The sequence below is a fragment of the Erpetoichthys calabaricus genome, chromosome 9, assembly GCF_900747795.2.
Source record: "Erpetoichthys calabaricus chromosome 9, fErpCal1.3, whole genome shotgun sequence".
Taxonomy (NCBI): domain Eukaryota; kingdom Metazoa; phylum Chordata; class Cladistia; order Polypteriformes; family Polypteridae; genus Erpetoichthys; species Erpetoichthys calabaricus.
The window spans coordinates 120,888,163-120,914,525 of NC_041402.2; the positions used below are offsets into that span (position 1 = coordinate 120,888,163).

Here is a 26,363-nt window from a genome sequence, read left to right on the forward strand (position 1 = left end):
AGTTTCAGAGCTTCCTTGGTGCTTAGTAAATTATGAATTGAACACCATGTCCCTCTTCATTTTGTCTATTGCCAAGTATACTTCAGACTCAAGTGATAGTAGCTTCCACACAAAGCCCAGAGTCACCTGTCTTAAATTAGAACCTGGTGCTGTTTCATCTTTCTATATGAACAAGTCTGTGGAAAAATTGCTCACTTATTTAAATGTATAAGGCAAACATTATTGGTAATGAAAAATCTAAAATCTAAAAATGTGTGTTGATTTAGATTGGGGGGGTGTCAGTATAATTAGATCATGCATATCGTCTTTTGTCTTCTTGGTGATTAGGCCAGCCTTTTTTTATAGCTAAACAATTAAATTGATTTTTCAGTAATATTGCATTTAATTTCTTTTTAGAAGGCCAGAGGCAATCACTTTTATCACCTTATTTAAAAAAAAAAATTTCTCAACTTTGATTCTAGCTTCCCCAGAGATGGTTTCTCATTTCTACTCCTGAACAAGACAATGGCAATGGATTTTATTATTTCAACTAAGTTCTTAATCAGTCTTGTTCCTTAATTTCTTACATATGATAAATTTCCTCATTATCCACCAGAGGACCGAGATATGTAGTAGTGCAGCTGTTATATTTGCTGCCACAGAGCTCAAGAGTCTTGGGTTTAAATACTGTGTTTGCTTACTGTATGGAGTTTTTTACATTCTCTCTATCTCTTGCATGTTTTTTTTTCTCCTCGCTTGGTGTTCTAATTTTCATCTCACACTCCACAGATGTTCATGCTAGTTTTAATTGTTGACTTTAAATTGTATTAATAGGTTTGTGTGTTTTTGCAAATTTACTCCTCATTGAAATGCCTCCTTGTCCAGGATGGTTTCATGCCTTGCATCCAATGCATCTGGGATGGGCATGGCTCCCACTGAACGTCTGTAAGTAGTAGCAGAAAAAGCTAATTATGAAAGATGCTGTTCTGTGAGCTTGTCTGGCAAACAAGTGGACAAAAAGCAGGAAAGTAACTAGTATTCAGATTGTGTACAAACTCAAAATATATTGAAAATGCATAAATTCAAGAGATGTATTAAATATCTGAACAACTGGTTCAGAGCATTAGGGTTAACCACACTAGTATAAGGTTCCATTTATTAAAATATATTTATAAAGTTATTACTATTACTATAATAAAAGCTACACAATGTGGAGAATTTTTCTCTCAAAAACACTTCCCTGTTAGGTTTTTAAATTTACCAGTAATTTAAAAATCATTTGGTTTTTCTCAATAAAAAAAATGCCATCATACTAGTCTCCTTTTTGGTCCTAATGTACAAGTGATTCAGTAAAGTTTACATTTTCCTGCAATACTTTTTTTGTTCAAAGTTGTTTGTGACTCAGGTGTGACATATATAGGAAGCAATACAAAATACAGTAAAATGCCTTGCCCATCCTATTGGTTTCTATCCAGCACGGGTGCAATATGCTTTGACAATGCATGGAGCGAATGTGTTAATTTTTATGCCACAGTTCCATTCTCTTTAGCATGCGTTTGTTTGTTCAGAACTCAATCCACCAAATAAAGAGCCCTGCCTCAAAATGTTTCCTTTTCTGAAACATTACTAACTTAACTCTTACCATAATGCCACACTATCCACAATGACTGCGCTAAAGTTAAAATGTTTTATAATAGTGAGATGTTACTCATATCCTTAGCCTGACATCCACATATCATATGTGTTAACAAAGTGTGTTTTATAAGTTTACATGTGTTTAAAGCATGTGGGATGGGTATTTTAAGGCTTAAACTATAAAAATGTTTATTTATATGGTCTTTCTATATCGCGGATTTTCTCCTGTTGCTGATGGGTCTGGAACATAACTTCCGCGATAGGCGGGCAATCACTTGTATTTAAAAACCCACGAAGTCGTGAATCCGCGAAAAGTGAACCGCGAAGTAGCGAGGGAATACTGTAACATGTATACCAACACATTTGTAATTGCAACAATTTTCTGGGAGAAATGATGCATTTTCTGGGAAAATTCCAGGGGTGCCGATAATTTCGGCCATGACTGTATATTACGCACTCGTGACAACAAACTTGAATTTGGAGGGAAAAAATGGTTGAACTTTAGCACAGTATTCCTGAATTATCTATAGCTACTTCTGAAAACAAAACATCAATGTAACTTGCCTCATGTTCTCTAATCAAAGATGTGCCATAGAATTTCTAGAGTCACTATTTTGGCCCTGTATGAATAAGTGAAGTAGGCCCTGCAATGGAATGTGTCCTGTCCAGAGCTGGACCCTGCCTGGTGCCTTGTGGTGTTGGACCCGCTTTGGAAAATCATCCATCCATTAACCTCATTAATGAAAAACCAATGTGAAAAAGCTCCTGTTCTATACCTACACACTCGCAGGTGACAGTCAATGACTTGCAGTGGGTAATCACGGTTGTAATGAGTACACGTATTAAGTGATGGTTTCATTCAAGGTGGCAAAAATCTTTAATACAAAAAATGAATAAACAATACTACTTAAACACTTTGTTACAGTCCACAGAAATAGGCATTTCCAGGATACTTTTCTACATATGCTTTTGGTGAAATAATAAATGAATGCCCACAAAAAATGATTAAAAATAAAACCAATCAATGTAGGGCAAGATGATATGGCAACATTACCCAAAACATCTTTACAAGTGCAACTGTACAGTAGATAGATGTCTGTTAATCAAACAGATGAAATGGGTTATGGATATAAATGAAGATTAAGAAAAGCAAAGGCATACTGCATACAATATTTTACAGCTGTACCAGGAGAGTGCATTTTCTCTCAAAACAAAAACAATGACTCTCTGTCAAATGGACTCCAACTTCTAACAAGATTAGAGTGAATAGCCTGGTATAATTTTACTCAATACCAAGGTTTCATTTTCGTTTATAAGTAATGTCTTCACTATGTCATCAGGTGCCCAGCAAGTGTGAAGAGGTGTTTACTTGGGTAGATCTTGGGTTTTGTAAAAACTGGCTAGTAATCAAGGAAAGACTACTTGAATAATGCCTGTTTGTAACTGTACCTTTCTTCTGAGCCTACACTCAGTGCACAGTATAATACAAAAATAAAGTTGATTGAACTGAATAAAATATTTTTGGCAATAAAAATTTTATTCTAGTTTGATTTTACTCTTGACACCTTCAGCTACATCATATTGCCACATAAGGTACTGTACACTGAACATCCTACTCTTGTGTCACGGAGAACTACACTAGGTCCTGGCAGATACCTGCTCTGTTAAGAGTGACAGTTGAAATAGGGAACTTTTACCTTATTATGTAACAGGGAGCCACATACTACTAAGTGGGCATAGCTGTGGATACACCAACAGTCCACAGAATTAATGTAGCTATTGAGACAATTTCATTAGCAGACCCACTTCGCTTTTTTGTCACTATTTGCTCTTCCTAGTCCTGCATGGGCATCACCCTGATAACACAAAGTAAGCAAGAAAAATATTTACTACATAAATTTAAGTCCTGTTCACTGCCAGTGGAAAGACCTTTTGTTTAATACTTTCACAGAGTCCATTAAAGATATCAACATTTTGCACCCCATGGGCTATGAAGCAACTGCAGTGTGTAATCTTTGAACAGAAAACAATTTGGCTGTTTTCTAAATTGGATGTCTTCTTCTTTATTTAGATAAAAATAAAACACACCCACTTAGGCAGCCACCGCCTCCAAAGTGTCTGTTGCAAGTGATAACTACTGAATGACTTATTTAAGTCCACAGACAAGCAGGCGGCTTCAAGCAACACTGTGATCAAAAGATCCAGGAAGGCAAAACTGACCTCAGAATGCTAAATCATCCATAAACATTCTACAATGACTGGACAGGACAGACAACCAGGAACAATATGTCTAATTTTACTTCCTACAAACTCCATATCCCATTCCTTTTCCTGCCACCCAGATGAACAATTCCCTTTGGAATATAAAGACTGATAAACTGTTAAGACAGATGGGCCAGTTGTTTATTTTAGTAAAGAGCACTTCAAACATTTATTTTATTTTACCATTTTAGTGTCCTGATAATAAAGTTCATATCCCAAGTATTCAACAAGGTGTACCATGTTTAAGCGCTTTAAGTAGTGAGAAAAGCGCTATATAAATGCAATGAATTATTATTATTAAAGATGTTTATGAGAAGCAGCTCAGTTGGAGAAACTCTCTGCCAAGCAGACTTCCCTGAAAACCAGACATAGATCGCAACTAATACTAGGACTAGTGCAGGAATCAAAGCAAATAATGGACCTTGGCTCCCATATTTGGAAATAATGGGTCATGAAGCATATTTTTGAAAATTTTCAATAGGCACAAAGAGGACGACGCTGAATACTGTATATAAAAATGCCATCAAAAAATTAGAAATAATTTTAATTAAAGAAAAAAACAAAAACAAAAAAACCAAACATGAGAGTAATACATTTGGAATTTGTGGAGTGATGATATGGTTGCTGGCACTTCCAGCTTAAACCTTTAGGGAACTTTAGAGAGTTCTCTTCCCAGAACAGCCACAGTCAATTCCAAGTTTGCAATGCTTCCTACATTGGAGCAAATTTCCTGCCATATCCCAAAGACATGTAGGTAAAACTAAATAGAATTCAAAGTGTGCATGAATGTACCATATGTTGGACTTGCATCGATTCCATTGATCAAATAGATTAACTGGTAGAGTTAATTTAAAAAAGCAAAGAAAATAAATAGCAATACATAACTTAAGTCCTTAAATCTCTGTATTGTCTCCCTGTTAAGTTTATAGACAATTCTGAAAACCTCCTTTTGACATGTATTACATATGTATGCATATACTGTACCACTGTATCACCTTGTGGTGACTTATGCAGGAAAAACAAAAGCGAGGATTATATTAGACCCATTTGGGGCTGCTAGTATGTCACTTTTAGTAACTATGGTTATTATTGTGACTGACATTTTCTTTTTGACATTCTCTTACTTTGTGTCCTGTAGAGCAACTTGACGTCAACACCACTTTGGTGGAGTTCTCTCCACACACTTTGGTATGCAACTTCACTGTAGATGAGAGACACTGCCATCATTAAAAACATCCAGTATCACACTTTCTTCCTATTCCACCAAAATCCTGATAAATATGCTATCCTGGAAACAGATGGTGCAAAAACCTTGTAACAAGGCTACATAACGGACAGTCGGGTTAGCCTTCTGAATTGTCCGTCACTTCATAATGTTGACTGGGAGGGTGTTTTAAATAGCCCTTCAGGCACCTTTGGTGACGTCCCGTTCTGGGAGGATCCCGCCCGAGTACACTTTCCAACTGCCTGTTGCCGGCGTAAGGTTGCCATAACAACCGAGAGAGGCAAGGATTTTCGGCGGGAAACTTTCTCTTTTTAAGGGGAAGGGCAGAACAAGTAGGGAGAAAGAAAGGAGGAAGAAAAAAGACACAATTTTCAAGGCATCGCAGCGACTATCCACGCTCTAAGAACTATTCAGGATTTTACTTTACCCAGGGACGTCTGCTATTCATGGGTGGCCACCCCGAAGAAATATTTAAGGACGAATCCCCGAGAAGAGGCCAGGGTCTGGTGTTCTCCGGGTGCTCCCGTCTGGCGAGTCGGATTCCTGAATTTCGTTTTTCGTGATAGCCCGCGGAGAAGCCGTCCCGCTAAAGGACGGTTGTGTTTCCTGCTTCCAGGAGGAACTAAACTGCAGGATTTCTTGTTTTCCTATATTTTTGGACTCAGTGAAAACTAATCGTTTGCATTCTCAAAGAACAGTTTTTCTTATTATTTACTTTTTTTTCTTTTTCTTTTGTCTGTGTCAAACCGGGGGTTAGTATTCGGGCGCTAGGGAGGGCGTCTGGGGAAAGGGTTCACTAAGGAGCACTCAGGCACCGGTCAAATTAATGTAGCAGCAACTGTTAATATATTTTTTCTGTTCCACTTCCTGTTGTGTTTTATTGCTACAAATTATTAAGAAGGGAATCGTGGCAAGAGGGGACTAGGACCGAATATGGTTGTGCTATTATGCTTTCAAACATCGTCCACCCCCCTGTACGGGAGGTGAAGTGTAGGAATCGCGTACCCGTATTGTGTGGTTGCTACAACCTAAGCAACTCTGGACAGGGCACCAGTCCACTGCATAACCCACTCACACACACTCTCGCTGGGACAATTTCGAAGTGCCAGCTAACCTAATCTGTACATTTTTGGGAACATTGGAGGAAACACACATTGACATAAGGACAGCACCCAAACTATACATGTGAAATTATGTTGTATTTAATATTATTACCATTATTTTGCCAAGCAATATGCAATTAATGGAATGTACTGTAATATTATTTCAGATCTAAAGCACACCGTTACTTTGGATTTTAAAAAGTCAATGGTAAGTTCGACATGAACAACCCTATGTGTAAAATTATATATAGAAAAATATGGTATTATGAAAAGACCACTAATTTACTTGTGCATCTCACTTCATCATCAGGAGTTACGCAGGAACAAAACAAAACCTGAGGTAAAATCAACTACAACATTTATTTATATGGCATATTTTCATACAAATTATGTAGCTCAAAGTGCTTTACAGGATGAAGAAAGAAAGGTTTATATGAAACAAAAATAAGGTCTCACATTTAAGTTGATTTCCCTCATTTTCAATTTTCAAAAACTATATTTTTATGCACATACACACACATACATAAGTAAATTCAGAAAATGTTTTAGTTCAATACTAAATTATAAGTTTCTGGATTCCATAATTAAAGTGCCGAGTACAAGGAAGTAAGCAGCTCTAGTCAGGACACCATTCCATCACAGGAAATACTCCAAATGCCATACTCAGCAACACCAGGACAATTGATATTCACCATTTAATCCAACACGTGTCTTTGCAATATGGGAGGAAACTGAAAAATTTGGTTCACAGGGTAAAACATGCAGACTTTGCACAGACAGTGCCTGGGCTGACAATCAAAAATCAGATCAGCCTCAGTTCTCTTTTACAAATATACCTGACAAAATTATTTCAGAAATAATTTTGATGTGGTCATTTTCTACGGCCTTATATCAAGCCTTGTGTCTCCACGGTACAACATAATGAAAATATGCAACATTAAATAATGTACAACATTTGATTGTGTTTAAATCACCTATATCTAGAATAATGTGGAACCGAGCATAAACTCTCACAACAAATACATACTGAGAAACCTTTTGGGAGTTAAAATTGAGCACCGAGAGTTTCAGGCAAACAAATTTATAAATGTTAGCTCTTTTTTTTTTCATCCTGAATAATTGTGTATACTGAAAATTATTTACTTAAAATTCCAGTTTGATTGTTAGTATTAAATAATCTTGTAAGCTATTTATTTTACTGGTTTGTATTATGCCCTTGTTTGCATCTAGAACAAAGTGGTAATATTGCTCACGGCGAAAGACTTTACACTAAGTAAAGATTAACCAATTATCTGTGCTTTTTTAGAGACTGTTTATTAATTGATAAACCCAAAAATTATACATGTATCTCATAACTCTTAGTAATTTGTGTTATGCAAGGTACACAGTTTGAACTGACAAGGCTAAACACTCAGAATGTAATTATCCGTACTCCTTTAAATCTCAAAATTATGTGTTAGGTAAAATGAAATTCAAGGAGGAATTACCACACCCTTTGTGCCCGACAGCAAACTAATTCTTATGCTAATTTCTGCAGATCTCACATGTCTGATGTCTTAAGTCTAAAATCAAAGTGCACTTGTGTAGTACTAGAAAGTGAAATACACATATATAGGTTAGTGGGGCATGACAGACAGATTTAAATGTGCATGCGGCAGTTCACAATGTCAACGTGACAACCCACCTGCACTTCTGATGCAAAATCTGCTTTCTTGACTACGCTAGCAACTAATCTCTCCAGCCACCTCCCTCCCATGCAATACAACAAAACTGTTGCATCATCCATGGGCAGTGTCACTGCCCCTAGCATCTAGCGGGAAAGAGATTCAGGCACACACACTGAATCAAGAGAAAGCAGATGGCAGATTAGAGAAATGAGGCCTAACCAGATCTGCTTTGTTACAGTGTTCAATAATTATAGCTTTCAAAATTTGCAAGCTGCCTTGTTGAATAATTTCAAGCACATTTCCAACACAATCAACAAATACGAATCCTTCTAGGTCAGAGAACACCAGCACAAATACCCCATTCTATCTGCAAGACTGAAAAACATCCAAAGTAGTGTACACGGATTACTATAGCTACTGAGAAACCTGTCTTTTGTCAAAATGGAGCAACAGTTTAAAATCACTGGTGTTCATGTTGACCACTAATCAGACTGATCTGGCACAAATTCACTTGCTACTATTCCTTCTTTGGTTTTCAAAAAGTCATTAGAATAATGGCTAATTATTAACCTTTATAATATGGTTAATTGTAATTAATTTTCACAATGGTGGAACACAATGCAACACTAGTGAAAAAAAAGTCCCGTTTTAAAATTTATAGTTGAATTTATAATAAAAAGCAAAAATAAATTCAGTTATTTAGTGTGTCATAACTGCACAGAGGGTGGCATAGTGGTTAGCATGGCTGCTTTACAGGTTTCAAATTTGAATACCACACCTGATAATTTTTTACATGGATTGTTAAAAATTGTGTGCTTGTTACTATCTGTGTGGATTTTTCTTCAGATACTCCATTTTAGTCCCACATCGCTACAAACATGTAGGTTTGGTTAACTGGTTGTTTTCAATCGGTGCCAGAGTGTGAGAGTCTCGATTGTAACAGACTAATGTCCTGTCAAGGCTCGTACACACCTTGTGCATGATGCAATAGAAACAGGCTACACTACTTTCCATTCTATGACCCTAAATTTAGTTAAGCAGATTTGAAAATGTTGTTATGCTCTAATCACACAGAATGCTAGGTTGTTTGGCATTTCTGAAATTTTCTTTGTTGTTTTATAGGAAAAAGTACAAATTATCTAGGTCACAAGAGAGGTGTTATCTTAATAAAGTCTTTGATGGATTTTACTGAATTTGGTGATGTTATAGAAAAATGGTAATTAGCCAACACATTTTATTTGTCAATATTTATTAATAATATGCTAACTTACATGTTCTGTGTAACACTGAGAGCATGGTTTATGCAAATAAAGGACACAGCAGAAGTGATTGATGGGCCAAGTAAATAGCACCAATAACCAATAGGGTACATGGACGACTGAAGACAGGTTATGGTCCTAGACAAGAAACAAGTGATCACATCGCGAAAGGGAAAAAAAGTTTGGCGAAGCTCAATAAAGATTTAAAGCTCAATGGTTAGCAAGCACTGTTTTTTGCTAATAACTACCAATTGTTGACTACATTTGTGTATATAATGTTCAAGAGTAAGTATCCAAAGAGGAAAAGCCTGCTGCGAGGGAAAGGGATTGAGTGCATATTATGCCAGGTTAAATGGACAACTCATGTACCAAATAAAAAAAAACCATAAAGACTATGTTGATTACATAGATTTCAACGCATTTTATAAGGGTAGCATAGCTTTATAAAAATAAAATAACATTTATTAATGAAAGCAAGAAATTTATTACAGAGTCACAAGCCCACAGAATGAAAAGGGGGAAGTGTGTGGATGACATAGCTTTGACTGTGTGGTGCTACAGAGAATCCTCAAGTTGTTTTTGGTTTTGACATTTTCCCGGAAATCCCTGGGATGAAATTTGGCTGGCCCTTTGCCGCTGTTGGATTTCCCACATGGTACATATTTGTGATGGCACTCAGATATTCATCATGGCAACTGAGAAGTATGAATGTTGACTTTCAGCATGATTCTGTGTCTTATTATCGCTGTAAAGCATTTTTATACTTTTTTTTATGGAGTCCGCAGTTCTCTACAATTATTTCCTTTTAAATTTCTCATGACAGCCTCCCAGAAGTTTCTAAGCATTTTTGGACTAATTTTGTCACTGCTGACTAATTCACTGCCACTTAATCCCAAAATCCATCTCCTCACAACTCAATCCTGCTCCAACCACTCTTCTTTTGTCCTGTATGTTATTGCTAGTCTCATTTCTCATTTTATTAGTACATCTGTAGCTTCTTATTATGTTCCTTCTCTCAAAACTGTTGCTGCCTTACCTATTCTTAAGAAATCTGGTCTTCACCATGACAGATTCAGGACCATCCCCAACCTCCCACTTCTAGCAAAAGTGCTGAAGTGGGTTGTCATTGAGCAACTTCAGACCTATTCAGTTTAAAAGGTCCTTAGGAACCTCTTCAGTCTAGTTTTTAAATGAAACACAACACAGAGACTGTCCTCTTGAAAGTAGTAAATGATCTCCTTTAATTTGCTGATGCTGGGATAGTTCATCTCCTTGACCTTAGTGTGGCCTTTTAACACATTACATCATAACACACCTCTATCTCAACTTTTTTCAATTGACGATTTGGGCACAGTTCTCTCTTAGTTTAAATCTTTTTTATCTGATAGATATCTGATATTTTGTTACAATTAGTATACAATAATTCTCTTCTGCCCCTGTTACCCAAAGACCTGTTCTTGGTCCCCCTTCTAATGCTATATAAATGTAATGAATTATTTTTATTATTATATATGCCCTCCTTAGGACAAATTATTCACCAACATGGTCTAAGTCTGTACTGTTTTGCAGATAACACTCTGAATTCTATTAATACCAGGTTCACCACTGACTCACAACCTTGTGTGTCTTCTGGAATGCATGTCTGAGTTAAAGATTTGGCTGGCTAATAATTTTCTTAAATTGAATGATAATAAGACTGATGTGTTATTACTTGCTTCCCAAGTTAACTACCTCCAAGGCTTCAGACTCCAGCCTAAACATCGATAGTGTATTGGTTTAACTTTCACCAACTGTATATAATTTAGGTGTCCTTTCTGACTCATCACTTATCTTTCAGCCTCATATAAGCTCACTTACGAAAAATTCTTACTTCCTTTGCAATATCTCCTGCAACTTAATAGGAGGGACGCTAGAACACTTTTATATGCTTTCATTACTTCTCCACTTAACTATTTTAACACCGTTTGCTAGCCTTCTTGCTAGAACACAAACTAGACTACGATATATCCAGAGCTCAGCTGCTAGAATTCTCACAAACAGAGAATAACACTCTTGTCCTTTTCAATCCACACTGGCTGTCTGTTTCTTTACATATCAAATATAAAATCTTGCTCTTTACTTTTAAAGTTCTGAATGATCATAATTCTGCATACCTTGCACACCTCCTTCCTAGGTATAATCCTCCACGTGCCCTCACTTCCTCATGATTCTGGAAACTAGTGATTATTCCTGGGGTGACAGATCAGTTACAGTTATAGCTCCCAGGATCTGAAACTCTTTACATCAACATTAGAGTGACTAGTCTTCACTTTCCTTTTCTTTTAAGACTAACAGTTTTCTTCATTGTTACATTTTCAACCTTTGTCAAAATTGACTATATTGTTTGTTCTGTTTGTTTGCCCTACTTTGTAATTGTTACTTGTATCTGGTTTCTTATGTTTTTAAATATTGCATACTTTGGTATACTTGCGAAGGACTGGCAACCTGTCAAAGGGTTGTTCCTGCCTTGGTCCCTATGCTTGCTGGGAAAGGCTCCAGTCCCTGTGAAACTGCTCAGGATTACAGTAATCCCTCCTCCATCGCGGGGGTTGTGTTCCAGAGCCACCCGCGAAATAAGAAAATCCGCTAAGTAGAAACCATATGTTTATATGGTTATTTTTATATTGTCATGCTTGGGTCACAGATTTGAGCAGAAACACAGGAGGTTGTAGAGAGACAGGAACGTTATTCAAACACTGCAAACAAACATTTGTCTCTTTTTCAAAAGTTTAAACTGTGCTCCATGACAAGACAGAGATGACAGTTCCGTCTCACAATTAAAAGAATGCAAACATATCTTCCTCTTCAAAGGAGTGCGCGTCAGGAGCAGTGACAGTCAGAGAGATAGAGAAAAGCAAACAAATCAATAGGGCTGTTTGGTTTTTAAGTATGCGAAGCACCGCGGCACAAAGCTGTTGAAGGCGGCAGCTCACACCCCCTCCGCCAGGAGCAGAGAAAGAGAGAGAGAGATACACAGTTTGTTTTTCAATCAAAAATCAATACGTGCCCTTCGAGCTTTTAAGTATGCGAAGCACCGTGCAGCATGTCGCTTCAGGAAGCAGCTGCACAGAAGGTAGCAACGTGAAGATAATCTTTCAGCATTTTTAGACGAGCGTCCGTATCGTCTAGGTGTGCAAACAGCCCCCCTGCTCAATCCCCCTACGTCAGGATCAGAGAAAGTCAGCGCAAGAGAGAGAGAAAAGTAAGTTGGGTAGCTTCTCAGCCATCTGCCAATAGCGTCCCTTGTATGAAATCAACTGGGCAAACCAACTGAGGAAGCATGTACCAGAAATTAAAAGACCCATTGTCCGCAGAAATCCGCGAACCAGCAAAAAATCCGCGATATATATTTAAATATGCTTACATATAAAATTCGCGATGGAGTGAAGCCGCGAAAGGCGAAGCGCGATATAGCGAGGGATTACTGTACAGAATTACAACATGGTATGGATTTGATAAAGGCACTCTATAAATAAAAATTATTATTATCATTGTAAAATAATTTCTGAATTGTCATATAAAAATAAGGAATGACAAAAAAGTAATAGACAAATGGAAGAAACAGATCCCACAGTCCAAAAATAGGCAGATTTGTATTCTTTTGATCCAAATAAAGCTGTATAGTCCAATGAATAAATACTGTAATGATATTATGTTTCTCCTACACTACGCCTAGTCACACTTACCACTTGACATGTATTTCACACTAGGCACGTCAAAAAAACGATACTCTGGAACCAAGCCAATATTAAAATGGTGAAAATGTAACGGTACTAACTTATTAACAGTATTGTGAAAGTCGATACCACACTGATAAGTAACTGCAATTAGATGTATTAAACAATAAATAAATAACAGCAGAAGACATGTTGGGAAATTGCTAAACACCCATTATGAAGTTAGCTTAGAAAGAAAGTTGTTCAGGTATATACTTTTGAGCATCCATTCACTTTCTCATCAATACCATGGTCACACATATAGGACTGTGAGAAGTGGAAGAAAACTGAACAGCAGTGGCAGTGCTAACAACAGTTGCTGCAAGTAAAAACTGAGAAGAGTTACAAACAAAGCAGTTTTTGGCATGTAATGGGGTGCTCCTTTATTTAATACCAAAACAGATTTTATTCTTTGATGCTTCAAAGCAGAATGTGTCTCTATAGTAATACAACATGTACTGTATTAACAGAAATGCATCACAGAAACGTGCATTTACAGCAATACAGACAGAACAGCACACAGAATATGAATCTACAAATGTTAAATTTGTGTCAGTTTGGTTTTTGAAGGCAAACTAAAGGTTTTTCAGTATACAGGTAACACCTAACATGTGACGAATGTAGTGTAAGCATATGCAGTATATTATATATTTGAATGACGCGGATGAATGTAATTAACTGAATACAAGTAACGGCAGTCCAGTAATTGTTCTCATTGTGGATATGTATACAGGCTAAGCAATAACAAACTTATTACTCATACTAGATGCTTTTAAAATGCAACAAAGGATGTTTTTAAAGAGTTCTTGAATAATGGACTAATGTAAAACTGACAAGTATGATGTCATACTGCAAGCCATCAAGTTGGGATAAAAGTAAAAAAAAAAAAATTGACCGATTTGGACAATTTAAGCCCCATGAGTTTTGTAACATTTCAAATATGAACTAGTTTGACTCATCCATTAAATATTACTCTTTAATAAGTGTTTTTTTTTTTTTAAACAAGCTAAAATTGCAAATATAGATCTTACAAAAGCAAATGTTAGAAACCTAACTGCTACTATTAGTATTTATAGATTTTATATTACATTATAAAAACAACACAATGTTGTCCACTTGAATAATGGAGTTACTTTTAATTAAAAAGTCAGTAAAATGAATTTCTATTTTTGTTGTGTTATCAAATAGGTATAAAGTATTGTGCAATTTCACTAGCATTGGTAACAAATACAAAAATTCTGGTATTGTGCCATCCTTAGTCTACACATGTGGTCAAGAAGTTGTACTAAAGATATGACATTGCACAGTCCATTCCCCACAACAGAGTTATCATGACTTTGAGCAAGTCACTTTAGTCCTACAAAGTATTCCAATTTAACAAATTCTATTTTTCTAAAAGGTACATTACAAGGGCTCCCACAAAACTGTTTTAATGCAGTGAGTCTCAAGGAACTTTGTCTACAAAAGATGCATTGCTGTTAACACCATCTAAAGTAATTACTAAATAGTGGTGACTTGTTTTTTAATGATCATACAGTATTGTTTACATATGTCTAAAACAGAACATTTACCATTTTACTTTTTTTTTTCTTTTGCAGCAAACAACAAATTGCATTTCCATGAATGTTCACCATGGCTGAGCAAATGACTCTCTGGTATATGCAGCAGAAAAGATGTTCTTGCAAAATATTATGTATTTTATAAACTACCCCCTTTCCACCTCCAAAAAAACAATTATGAGAGGAAATTTTGCTGTATTAGGCATCACAGGTAGCTCCCATCACTTGAACTTTGAATTTATTCACAGGTAGGGTGTATCCACCATGAAACACCTATCAATGTTGTTGTAGAAAGTCTTAAACTGAAGCAATTTTGACATGTGAATTAAAGCAGCTCAGTACACGTTGCACACAAACAAAATATAAGAAATGCTACAGTCATAGAACATTTAGTTTAATTTCTACTCAATCCAGCTGTTGTCCTTTATGCTAAAGTCAGTGAAGTGGAACAACAAAAACTACATGTGAACGTCTGGGACTGATAACAATCCAAGAAGGACAAGCTACTCCAGTTACCTAAATTTGAACCTACAAGCAGCAGAGCACATGCTGCATAATGCGTGACCTACAGCAAAGGCAACACTGGGTGACCAACTGCTTTCCGGTTTAAAGTTCACAAAGAGTTTGTTTCTTCAGAAAGATTTCTGAAAGGCACCAGAGGAAAGACCATAGACACTGTGCAGCCAAAACATCAGGAAAGTAAACCTTTCATTGTTCCTGCCAAAAAAAGCCTATCATTTTAACTCAACCAAAATAAGTGTGCTGTAAACTGTTCTTATAAAAAGACAAGCAAACAGACTATTCAGTATGAAATGATGAAAGAAACTTTGGTCTTACAAACTAACCTCCTGTTTTCATGAGACCAATAGCACTAGAACAATTCTTTTTAATCATTGGTTTCATAACTTGATTATAATTAAAGGAGGGGCAGTGTTGCACAGTAAACAAGAGCAGAAGCAAAGGAGAAAATTTTGAGCTAAGGAAATTAACTAAAACATACAGAACTCTCAGTGACTTAACATCCAGAAGCTTACTCCAGGTGCCTCACAACATAATGCACTATACATTTTATTTGATAAACATCTTTTTTTTTTTTTTGGAATCTAATACATTTGGCAAGTTACTGCTCTAATCAAGCAGCAGCTAGATATCCGAGTAATTAATGGGTTTTATAATTATTTTGATGTCAGACAGATTTCTTTTGATTCTATTGTGATGAAAATCTGTAATATATTTTATTATATATATATAAATAAAACACTACTATTTATGAAGACTGGAAGTGAAAGAAGATAAAAATTTGATAGGAAAGATTATGATCCTGACAGGATTAAGCTAAAAATAGGGTTAATTTAGAACAAGCATGAGGTATTCATGCTCTGTTATTGAAAGACAGCAAAATGCAAGTAAATTCTTAAAATTAACCTACTTATAGTATTTAGTTTATTATGGTCTATTTCACTGGCTCAGAACTGTGGACACAGATGGTCAAGTCCACATATCCCAAGGACAAATTGCAGCAGGCTTGTCCTTACTCATCCTAAGCCCATAGATATGTAAACACCTCTTTGAACACTAGTTCAATCTTTTTTAAGGCTGACTATGCTCTTAAGGGCTGGGAAGCCAGCCAGACCAGTACTTTCTGTGAGGACCTTGAAAATCCAAGAGATTTACTTTCTCCAAAACTTGCATCACACCGACTTTTGTTGTCATTTCCTCCGCCATAGTTGTAGCAACCACTTTACACAAGAGAAATGTAGTGGCCAAGGCACTGAACATTAAACCACAGGACTACCATGTCAACTTCCATCACCAGCTATCTATTGGACCTGAAATATGTCATTTAACCAAGCAGTAATTCAACCGTACTAACGTTATCAGTCAACTTAAAGGCATTGGCCATATAAATAATAAAAAACAAACAATAATAACTTTACTCATAAATCACTTTATTAACATTCCTGACACTTGTTGTATTATAGATCTATGGATTGTGGAAGAAAGCCAGAGTCACCAAAGGAAACTCAAATTAAAACACCAACATGCAGACTCTACACAAAAGATAACTCGATAATTCTATCATGAACTGTAAAGAAGTCCAAGCACACAAGATAGTACCCCTAAACTCCGAGTACCACAATGATGTCAATATATGCTCTTAATTCAAACTAAAAATACAGAATTTCAAGGGGCTTTTTACTGGATATGCAGGTTTTCCATCCTAAATTCCAAAGACGTGTGTGAAATTACTGCAGGTACTTTTGTCAGTGTGAATATGTAACATATTTAAAACAGCCAATAGGTAATAAAAATGTTAATGGAGCACATGAGACCATAAAAATCATGTCAAGCAAGAGAACAGCACTTAGTTCAACAAGCTCAGGTGGTTAGTTTGTTTTGGAAATTGTCCCAAATGTCTCACCTAGGCACTTTAAATGTAAATGAGGAAGGCCACACACTTTTAGAAATGCAGGCCAAGATTAAGAACCCCTATAATTAATAGGAAAAAAAAACAATGGTGGCAAAATGAAATTTTAATATAGTCAAAGTATTAAAATTGTCAAGAAAAAATAAAACACAAACTGAAAAAAAGAGCAGCATGACACAATGTTTCTATCATACAGTCCGACACTGTCAACATTCTGTCCACACCTGAATTAATTTTTATTAAGCACTACTTAGTTGAGCCTGTACTGGAGTGAGTGTTTTCAATACAGTACTTTACATTTAAGGGACAAAAAACAACATCTCCCAATAGAAAATGGAGATCCTACATGCAATGCTGAACTATTCATTCATGTGTCTCCCTAAGAAACACAGTATTCCAAAATCTATTAATCAGCCATTTTTGTGCACAAGTTTAAAATACTTCATTACTGAAGCTTATTTAAAATGATGCCTGGATTATTTTTTCATCCTTTACTCTTTTAAAGTCATTATGTATACTAGCAAATATCCTCTGTGACAGTAGATAAAAAAATCACATTAGCTACCTCCTGAGCTGAAGGGTCATTTGCCAGATTTAGCAGACTAATGCAGTGTTGTGACAGAGGTGCAAAAATGAGGTGGGAAACCAGACAAACGATTTGGCTCAGGATTTTCAGCTTGTATTAAGCTAATTAAAAAATTGCTTGTCTAAAACCAGGTTGGCACTGTGGCTCAGTAATTAGCACTGCAACCTCACAGCTTCAGACGCTTAGGTTAAAATTCCAAGTCAATCACTGCCTTTTGTTTGTGGGGGCTTTCTTTAAGTATACCTGCTTCCCTCCTACATTCTGAAGACATGCATGTTAGGTTAACAGGCAACTGTAAATTGGTCCTATTTGTGTGAGTATGTGCTATGATGATAATGTTGTTGGGTAGGGGGCCACCCAGTTCATCTGGCTCATGTTTGGAAACTTAAAATACTATTTATGGACTCAACATTTATACTAATTGATGTAACCGTGTATCAATATATTTTGTTTGTTATTTACTCACTAGTATTCTTATCAAATATGTATTTTTTCTTGTAACTATTTCTTTGACATCTTGTAATGCACTTTTTCATAAATGGGATGCTGCTAAATACAGATAGAAAACTTTGTTGTTGGTATTGCTGGGAATGCAACCGGCACCCCCATACCTGAACTAGACTTATCTTTACACGTAAAGATTAACACAAATGGTTTGTGAAACTCATGCAAATTAAAACAAGTTACTGTATGCCTGGAAATAAACAACTGATGTACTTCTTAGGCTGAATCAGAACGGTTTCCCTTCTTTTGTTTGGCTATTCATTTTCCTAATATTGTGTAGTGTTAATTTGTCTCTTTTAAAATTAAACGATAATGGCAAACCTAGAATCAGGCAAACCAGTCTTCAATTTAAAAATTAACATTTTAATTGTTAAATTAATTGTGGAAAAAATAACATTTAACAGTAGGAAGTACAACAACAACCAACAGTTCCAGGGTTTATGGAGTGCATACTGGCACTAACACGGTCCGTGATGAGTGTTTTTTTTTTTAATTCTCCATGTGTAGCACAGGTATTCCTCTCAAAACTCAAAGCCATACCTGTTAAGACAAATGGCTGCTGTAAAAGGATCCCGTGGACATGTCCACTGAGCTCCCACGTTAAGTCTGTCCAGTGTCACAGTGAAATGAATACACAAGTTACACACTACACGCACACAGTTATTATTCCTGCGTGATGCCCTTTCGTTGCAGGGCTCGGCTCCAGCGGCACCGCGACCCTGCCTCCGGTAAGCGGTTTTGGGAGATTGGATTGATGAATGGACCGTACAAAGTTGATGATACGGGGTTAAAATAGCCTCGAGATTGCCGACCGTTGGCGTGTGCTGGAGATCAAAATAAAATGACAGGTGTATCCAGAACGCAGTTTTATGACCGCGAACAGGACTTTGTCAGTACTGATGAATACAAGACGTGCTGTCGGCGGGTGTGAGCGCGGCCGTGTGCTTTACAGCGTATCGATATTCACTACGTAGATGGGCACAGTATTTCCACAGCTCTGACTCCACAACACACTCGAATTCCAGAGTACATTCCAAATAAACAAACAATGAGGTAAACGACATTAACAAGTTTTTTCCAAGTAAATGCCACAATCGAGGTTCAGCAAAGGACCTGTGCACTTCTAAACGCTTAATGACTTCTGGCAGTGATCATTTAAAACTCGGGACTGCCTAATTAAGTTGTAGACTTTAGAAGAAACAGCTATGCATACTTGTATGCTTAGTACAAGTATTTCAATAAAAAATGCATGTATGCTCTTTTGTATTCCTTGATAGAACATAGCTCTTCAGATTTACCGCTGTGTTTGCCGCCGCCCGCCAGCATTAGGCGCGTCAAATCAGGTCAGTGCAGTCAGTCGCACGACCACATCACGCGCTCAAAAGCTAGACAGTCGTCGCGCTCGTAGTGCTGCACAACGGGTGAGCTTTTCCAGCTGGCTGGCTATGTCTAAGCAGCTTAAAGTCTGCTACCCGCCTTCTCAATACAAAAAAATACTACAGGACCATTCGTAGCATCCACGCGGTCACTTCATAGAAATGCCTACGAGAGCCATGAATCACGGGGTACAGCTGGGGACAAAATCGACGACTGTACTCGTTTTGGGAGCCCCCTTAAGATAAGCACAGTGCTTTCTCATATTTAAAAGCATTTTTGTAAGGGTCCATTTTGATGAAATAACCTTATGCCCCGTATAATTTTGCAGCGTCCCAATCCTCTTCATAAATTGTACTAAATAAGGCTTATCACAAGGGCGGTCATGAGATTACTTTGAAATACTTTAATTACAGCTGCCATCCTTAGTTTAAGTTTATCGCATTAAAATGTGGACTAATTTTGACGTTTCCTGGCGATGCATGATCATACCATCCAATTTTCATATGTAAATGCGTTTTTCAAAATCGCAACTGTATCATTTGCTTTAACATGAATTTTATTTTTTTTCAAAATTGGATCCTTCAAAACTGATTATCTGACAAGCCAATGAATATAACTTTATATAGTTTGCTTTTACACCTTTGGGCTTACCACTTTTTATTTTATACTTGCAAAATGAGGATAAAAAAAAACTATTCTAGTTTTTGATCTCCATCCATCCATTTTCAAATTAGAGGGCCAGAACTCATCCTAAAACTATTAGTAAACAAAACCGAAATCGGATTTTAACAGGCCACTGACATACACAGCCACACTCACATCGTACCAATTTAAAGTGTCTAATTAATCTAACACTCACATCAATGGGATGTGGGAAAAATGGATGGACCAGTGAGGGGGAAAAAAACAAAGACATGAAAACTCTACAGAGACAATGCGGTGGAGACTGCATTTTGAACCCAGTCTCCAGGATTTATGAGGCAACAGTGCTAGTCTCTTATATTTTTATTGTCATATTTATTTGAATAATTAGGTTTGTCTGTCTACTACATTATTATAACTCACTAAACTGTCCAAAGTTTATATGTCAAGCAGGCAATACAGCGATAGAGTAGGAATGTAAACCACAAGATTGCCAATAAAATTCCCAATATGCCCTTGATTCAGTAAGTCAAATAAGCTACCAGTGCTCCATTTACAAAGAAAAATGTAAACAACTGTTATGTAATGATCTAGGATAGTGCCTTGTGAAGGTGTTCACAATGGAAAGCACTATGCAAAATAAAAGGTGTACAGACTACCTAAAATGGTAGTTATGCATAAGTGGTCCCTTCAGGCATATGATGGATGTACCATCTTCCTAATGCAAAGTGAGAAATAAATGTGTCTTTGGCAATCAAATATATTCTGCATGGAAGTTCAAAAAAGGTTTAATAAAAAAGACTAACATATTTACATGTGACATAAATAATTAAAAGATTGACTTAAAACAAGAGATGGTCAATACATATTTATGTAAAGCATATGTTTTATGTATTACCCCCAAGGGGTAATCTGCTGTAGGTGTCCTTTCTTACAATTTATTAAGCAGTAGGTCAATTCTTTTAGTTTTTTCTGCATACTAAGATGATGTTATCATGCATCACTACTTTCTCTTGTATAACGAGAAAGTGGATTGTCTCAGACATACTGTATGTCTGTCAGTTCAGAGGTTAAGCATTCAAAAACAACATGTTGCTCAGTGGCCTCACAAAGTTAAATCTTCCACTTTACTTTACTGAAATGGAGATTGTAAGTAAAATGTAGCACAATTTTCCTGTTATTCTAGGCTGCCCAGCCAGAAGCAATAAATTATTTTTTACTTACTAACATTTTGGAAGTCCTCAATATGATAATGTGGAGCCATGCCGGCAGAATGGTTAGTGATGCGGTCTCATAGATCCATAATCCTATGCAGCTGCATGTGTGGAGTTTGCAAGTTCCTTAAGGCCTATGCAAGCTCCAGCTAGATAATCTAGAATTTTTTCCTCACACCTTAGTGACATACACACCGACACTGGTTTTGGAAGAGATGGAGCCTCTAATGACAACATACAAAAGAAATTAGAATACAATAATAGGTAGAAGTGTCAATGCCTCTGGGGGCAACTCATCTTCATTCACTTATACCTGGCCAGTTTAGAGTCTTTCATGGATCTGACACCTGTGACTTTGAGATCTGAGAAGAAAACTGGAACATCCCAAGGAAGCACACAAAGACCTGGAGAAATGTGGAAACGTCAGACACTAACAAGGCTGGCACAAATCATCCTTGTCCCTCTGGCACTACATTCCTGCCAAAGATCAACAATCTTTTTGGCTAAATATATTTAAAAAAATAAATATTTATTATAGTAGAAATATATTGAGAAGCACAGAATAATGTGATCCCCAGCAGCAGTTAACATAGTGATTACTATAGTGAACTGCAACAGTTTGCAGCAAATACAATCAAAATGTCTGCCTAACAATGGCAATCATTATTGCCACTATATTTAATCACAACCAAGCAGATCATTTTTGTTGTGAATTTAGCTTTTAGGATATAAAAAGGTAAACATGCGTGCAACAATAGAATATCATTCCCAACCAGGTGTAACAAGATATTCACCTGTGCAAAATATTGTGTGTCTTTTAACAGTAATGTATTTGTAGTACTAGGGTGTTGTACCGTGTTAGCTTTTCTCTACATTCATATAGCCAATAAAAGGTGTCATTTTGCTTGGCTTTTCTCTACAACAGTAATGTATTGAAATTATTTCTAAGTGAATATTAAACACCAATTCATTTTTAAACTTTGAATAGATTCACATTCTGGTGGTCTCAAATTTGATAAAAAGCCCCGTAAGGTTACCATATGGTTTTCTCTGTTGCTTTTCTTTTGTTTCCTTTGGTTTGATTTTAAAGCGTACTGTTGTATCTGTTATTTGATTCTTACTTGTTTGAATGAGCTGTGTGCTGCTATAATATTTTGTTTTTTCAAATTAAAAAATTAGATAAGGAATATTACTGTCATATTTAACTATAATTATTATATTTTAGGGGATGTGTGATGCTGCTACATGATGTTGTACCATTTTGAGACAACTTTGAGTCTCAAAGAACTGCTGTAATAATGGTAGCTACAAGCACGTTTACACCACTGATGTGTGTGTAGGATATACTTTAGTGTCACTTGTGATGGACTGATACCACATTAAAAAAATCTGTTCCTAGTTTGCCCCTGGTGCTGATGGAATTGACCCAAGACCCCTACAAAATTAAAATTTTAATTAAAGAGTTAGACAAAATGGATGGATACAACAATATTGTACTTTTTATGAGAATACGGTTACAACATTTAAGTTCCAATTAAAAAAAAAAAAAACATGTGCTTGTACAGCCAAAGAAAAGAATCTGAAAGACCACTTTATCTAATGTGGACATTCATTTCAAATTAATTCTTTAAGAATGAATTCATTCATAAAAAATATTTAACAAAACTGTGGGGTTACAGTAAGGAACAGACCAAATCAAGCGTGTTTTATCCATCCACCCAGTCATTTTCTTACCCATTTATATAGTTTAGAGTTGCATGAAGTGCATGCCGACTTTGGCAGCTTTGGCCACAAGGCAGGACCAGTCCTGGAGAGGGCATCAATCCATCACAGGGCACTGTCACTCATATTAATGGGGCCAACTTAGAGTCACCAAAAAACCTATAGGACCGTTTTTATTATATATACATATATGGGGGAAAGGATTTACGTCAGAAATAACCCAACAGCCATCTGTAACTGTTTTTAACTCTTCAGTTGATACATCTTTATGGCAAGATTGTGGTGCAGCACTTAGGACTGTAGCCACATACAGTAGCTCCAGGGGTGCCTACTCTCTGTGTGAAATTAACATCTTCCATATCTGTTAATGTGAATATTCTAGTTTCACCTAAACATCTGCATTATAGATAAACTGGTTATGTCAGTGTGCCCTCATTGGGCTCATGTCGTTCTTCATCCTTGGCTTCTGCCGTTGCCCTGAAAACGGCTGTCATATCACCAAATTTAAGAATGAAGTTAGGCTGTAGGAATGCAACGCTTTAAAGCAATGCACTTTGTCAAATTTTAGAATGACAAATAAATTATACTTCATGCACTAGTGTTTGTCCCTCCTTAAATACCCTGCTAGGATTGAATTTTACAGCTTTAATTGTAAAAATATCTAGATGTGTGTGCGTGTAATAAATAATCTTGTTCCGCAAGGCGCCTTGTATTCGCTAGACAATGAACGGAAATAATTCTCAAATAACCAAGACATTCTTTATTTACAACAGCATCAATTCATCAACTCCTTCCAAGCTTTGTTAATGCCGCCTACATTAGAAGGGTTACGGTAAACATGCTGCATCGCGTTCTTTGGGCTGTAGCAGATGATGAAATAACGTCCTGTGTTTCACCAGTTCCCCCGAATTATTCATTGCCATTTCCTCGTTTCTGTTACGCCTCATAGTAGCACATGGTTGCCATGCTTTTGTACGCACTACTCCCTTCTTAATTATGAATGGGAAAAATCCAGTCCCAGATTCTCAGGTCGATCCAGATCATACTGGTCAACATCACCTGTCTAGGTAGTACATTGGTCACGCCCTCGCAATATACACGTGCTCGCACCTGCCCTTAGAAAGGCCGCAAATTTTTTTGTTTTTTTTTTATTTTAAAAGCTCGTAAAGATACTTACGTATACAGAGACATGCTACTAGTTTGGCTCCGCTGTCCGGTACTGGACAGTCAGGGAAAACGGGTTTCAGGAGGTAGGTAGCAAACACATAAGCCACGATGTACTGCGAGGACGGTCTGATGATTAGCAGCTCGATCCAGAGTTTGAGGAAGGCCGGGAGGGATCCGTATACTTCTAGGATGTAGGCATAATCCCCGCCGGATTTTGTAATAGTGGTCCCCAGCTCAGCATAGCAGAGCGCGCCAATAGTGGAGAACACCCCGCAGATGGCCCAGACGATGAGGGACAATCCCACCGACCCGGCTTCTTTGATTACGCCAGTGGGGGTGACGAAGATGCCGGATCCGATTATCGTGCCTACAATAATAGCCACGCCGTTCAATAGCGTGATGTTCCTTTTAAGATTCACGTCTCCTTTCTCTGTTGTATCACGATCCGAGGTAGGCAGAGCAGGATCCCCGGACGCCAGCATCTTCTCCATCGCTTGTTTATCCTCGTCGCTCCGTTCCGCAGACGTGCTCGAGTTACGTTTCGTTAAGTTTGACATGATGATGAGGAGTGGATGACGACTCGCTTATTCAATCAAAAACTCCTCAACTGAACGCCCTGACGAAAATACAGGGGCCCGTACTCGCTCTCTGCCTTCTCTGAGTCAGTATGATCGCTACATTTTCTTGCTTCCCCTTTTAAGCCACATGGCTTTGCTGGATCTGGCGCCACCTTTTGTCTTACCTGAGAGAGCGCTGTTGACTTAATGCCAAAGATAACCCAGGACTGAGAAGATTCAGAAGCATAGTTCGGATATATGAGACCTATGTAACATGCTGATATTTATACTTATCAGAAATAAAGGATGTTAAATAATATACTGATCGACCGATTCATAGTAAATACATGGATAAAATAACGAATAATTTTTACAACCTATGAAAAAGCAACGTACGCACTCCCAACATTTTCTACAGACCTTGTTTATCACCCTTACTCTGAAGTACGCTAAGCTCACCAAGATTACTACCTTTCTCAAAACTGAGCAAGGGCCAGCGGTGGTAACTGAGAATGCTGATGCTGGTGAATCATTGCAACAGCCACAAGCAGGTTATGCAGACAGAGCAGTGAGTGAAATGCCGAGTCTAGAAGTAGGTGCTATCAGCTGAAACCGTTCAAAATGGAGAAACTACTAAAGACAAAGAAGCAATATATATGAAAAAGAAATTTCCCACCAACAAGGCAGATTTCTTGGAGCCATTGACACCACACTTTATGATGTCCATTTTCTCAGAACTTCTGTAAAACAGGTCCATTGTGTAGTTGTATCCTGTCAGTCGGTGTTGTTTTAATTTGTTCCAAATTGCAATTGCTTCATTTTATAGCGCAGAACAGTTTCTACTTTCTAGCTTACATTACATTTTAATCATCTTCCTTCATAAAGTTGTCTGGGAAAGGTAAGCAGGTCCACATCTTATATATATTTATATACTACTACTACTATTACTACTACCTGCACCTCCCACATTCCATTCCCATAATTTATTTTATTTTTGCTAACTTACAGCTGCTGTAATAAAGCAATTTAAAAAGTTATTACAAATTCAATTTTAGAGAGCTGGTTGGTTTGTCACCAGCGTGTGATCTGATAGTGTAAAGTCGTGGATACCACTGCCCAGCTGGCCCCTACGATCTAGCTGCAAAAAAAATACTAACAGATATGCTAGACAGTAGGGGCCCACCTGAAGGTGCTGCACAGGGGCCTTCAGCAAGTTAGCTATGCCACTGACCTTATGATTCTCATCCTGATTGAGATGTCCAAAGACGTCAGGAACCAGCAAGGGAGCAATTCATCCCTCACCTTTCTAGGTGGCAGTGTCCCTCATGTAGGGTCCCAGTTTGGACACCTGCAGGGCTGCATGGGAGTTCGGAAGTATACCCCTGTAGGGTTGTCTGGGGGATGAAAAAGGGTACTGCCAGGAGAGGATCTCCCTAGCTTTCTTGTAGCCCCGACGTGCTTCCAACTGGCCACGTAGCATCACCGGAAGTACTCCCGGGTTCGCTTTAAAAGGAGCCTGCTTCCACAGCTCTGGGAGTCAGAGTTGGGAGTAAGTTGGCAACACTTAACTGGATACAGATGGAGGAAGATTCATTGGTTTATCGTGTTTGTAAATGTATATGTGGCTTGTTATTGGATGAAGAGCTGGAGAGGTGCTTGGGAAAGGAATAAAAATTCCTTATTTTATCTTATCAACGTGTGATGCTTTACTGTGTCTATGGT

The 26,363-nt window shown here is 37.3% G+C and overlaps 1 protein-coding gene across 1 annotated transcript in view; it reads right to left on the reverse strand.

Moving 5' to 3' along the window:
* slc7a5 (solute carrier family 7 member 5) overlaps positions 1-24,787 on the reverse strand; it is an 81,439-nt gene extending 56,652 nt beyond the window's left edge. The window contains exon 1 of the mRNA XM_028810113.2: positions 24,095-24,787. Within this exon, the coding sequence (XP_028665946.2) occupies positions 24,095-24,641 (547 nt within the window). The 5' untranslated portion in view covers positions 24,642-24,787. The remainder of the gene's footprint in view (positions 1-24,094) is intronic.
* Between the last annotated feature and the right edge of the window lie 1,576 nt (positions 24,788-26,363).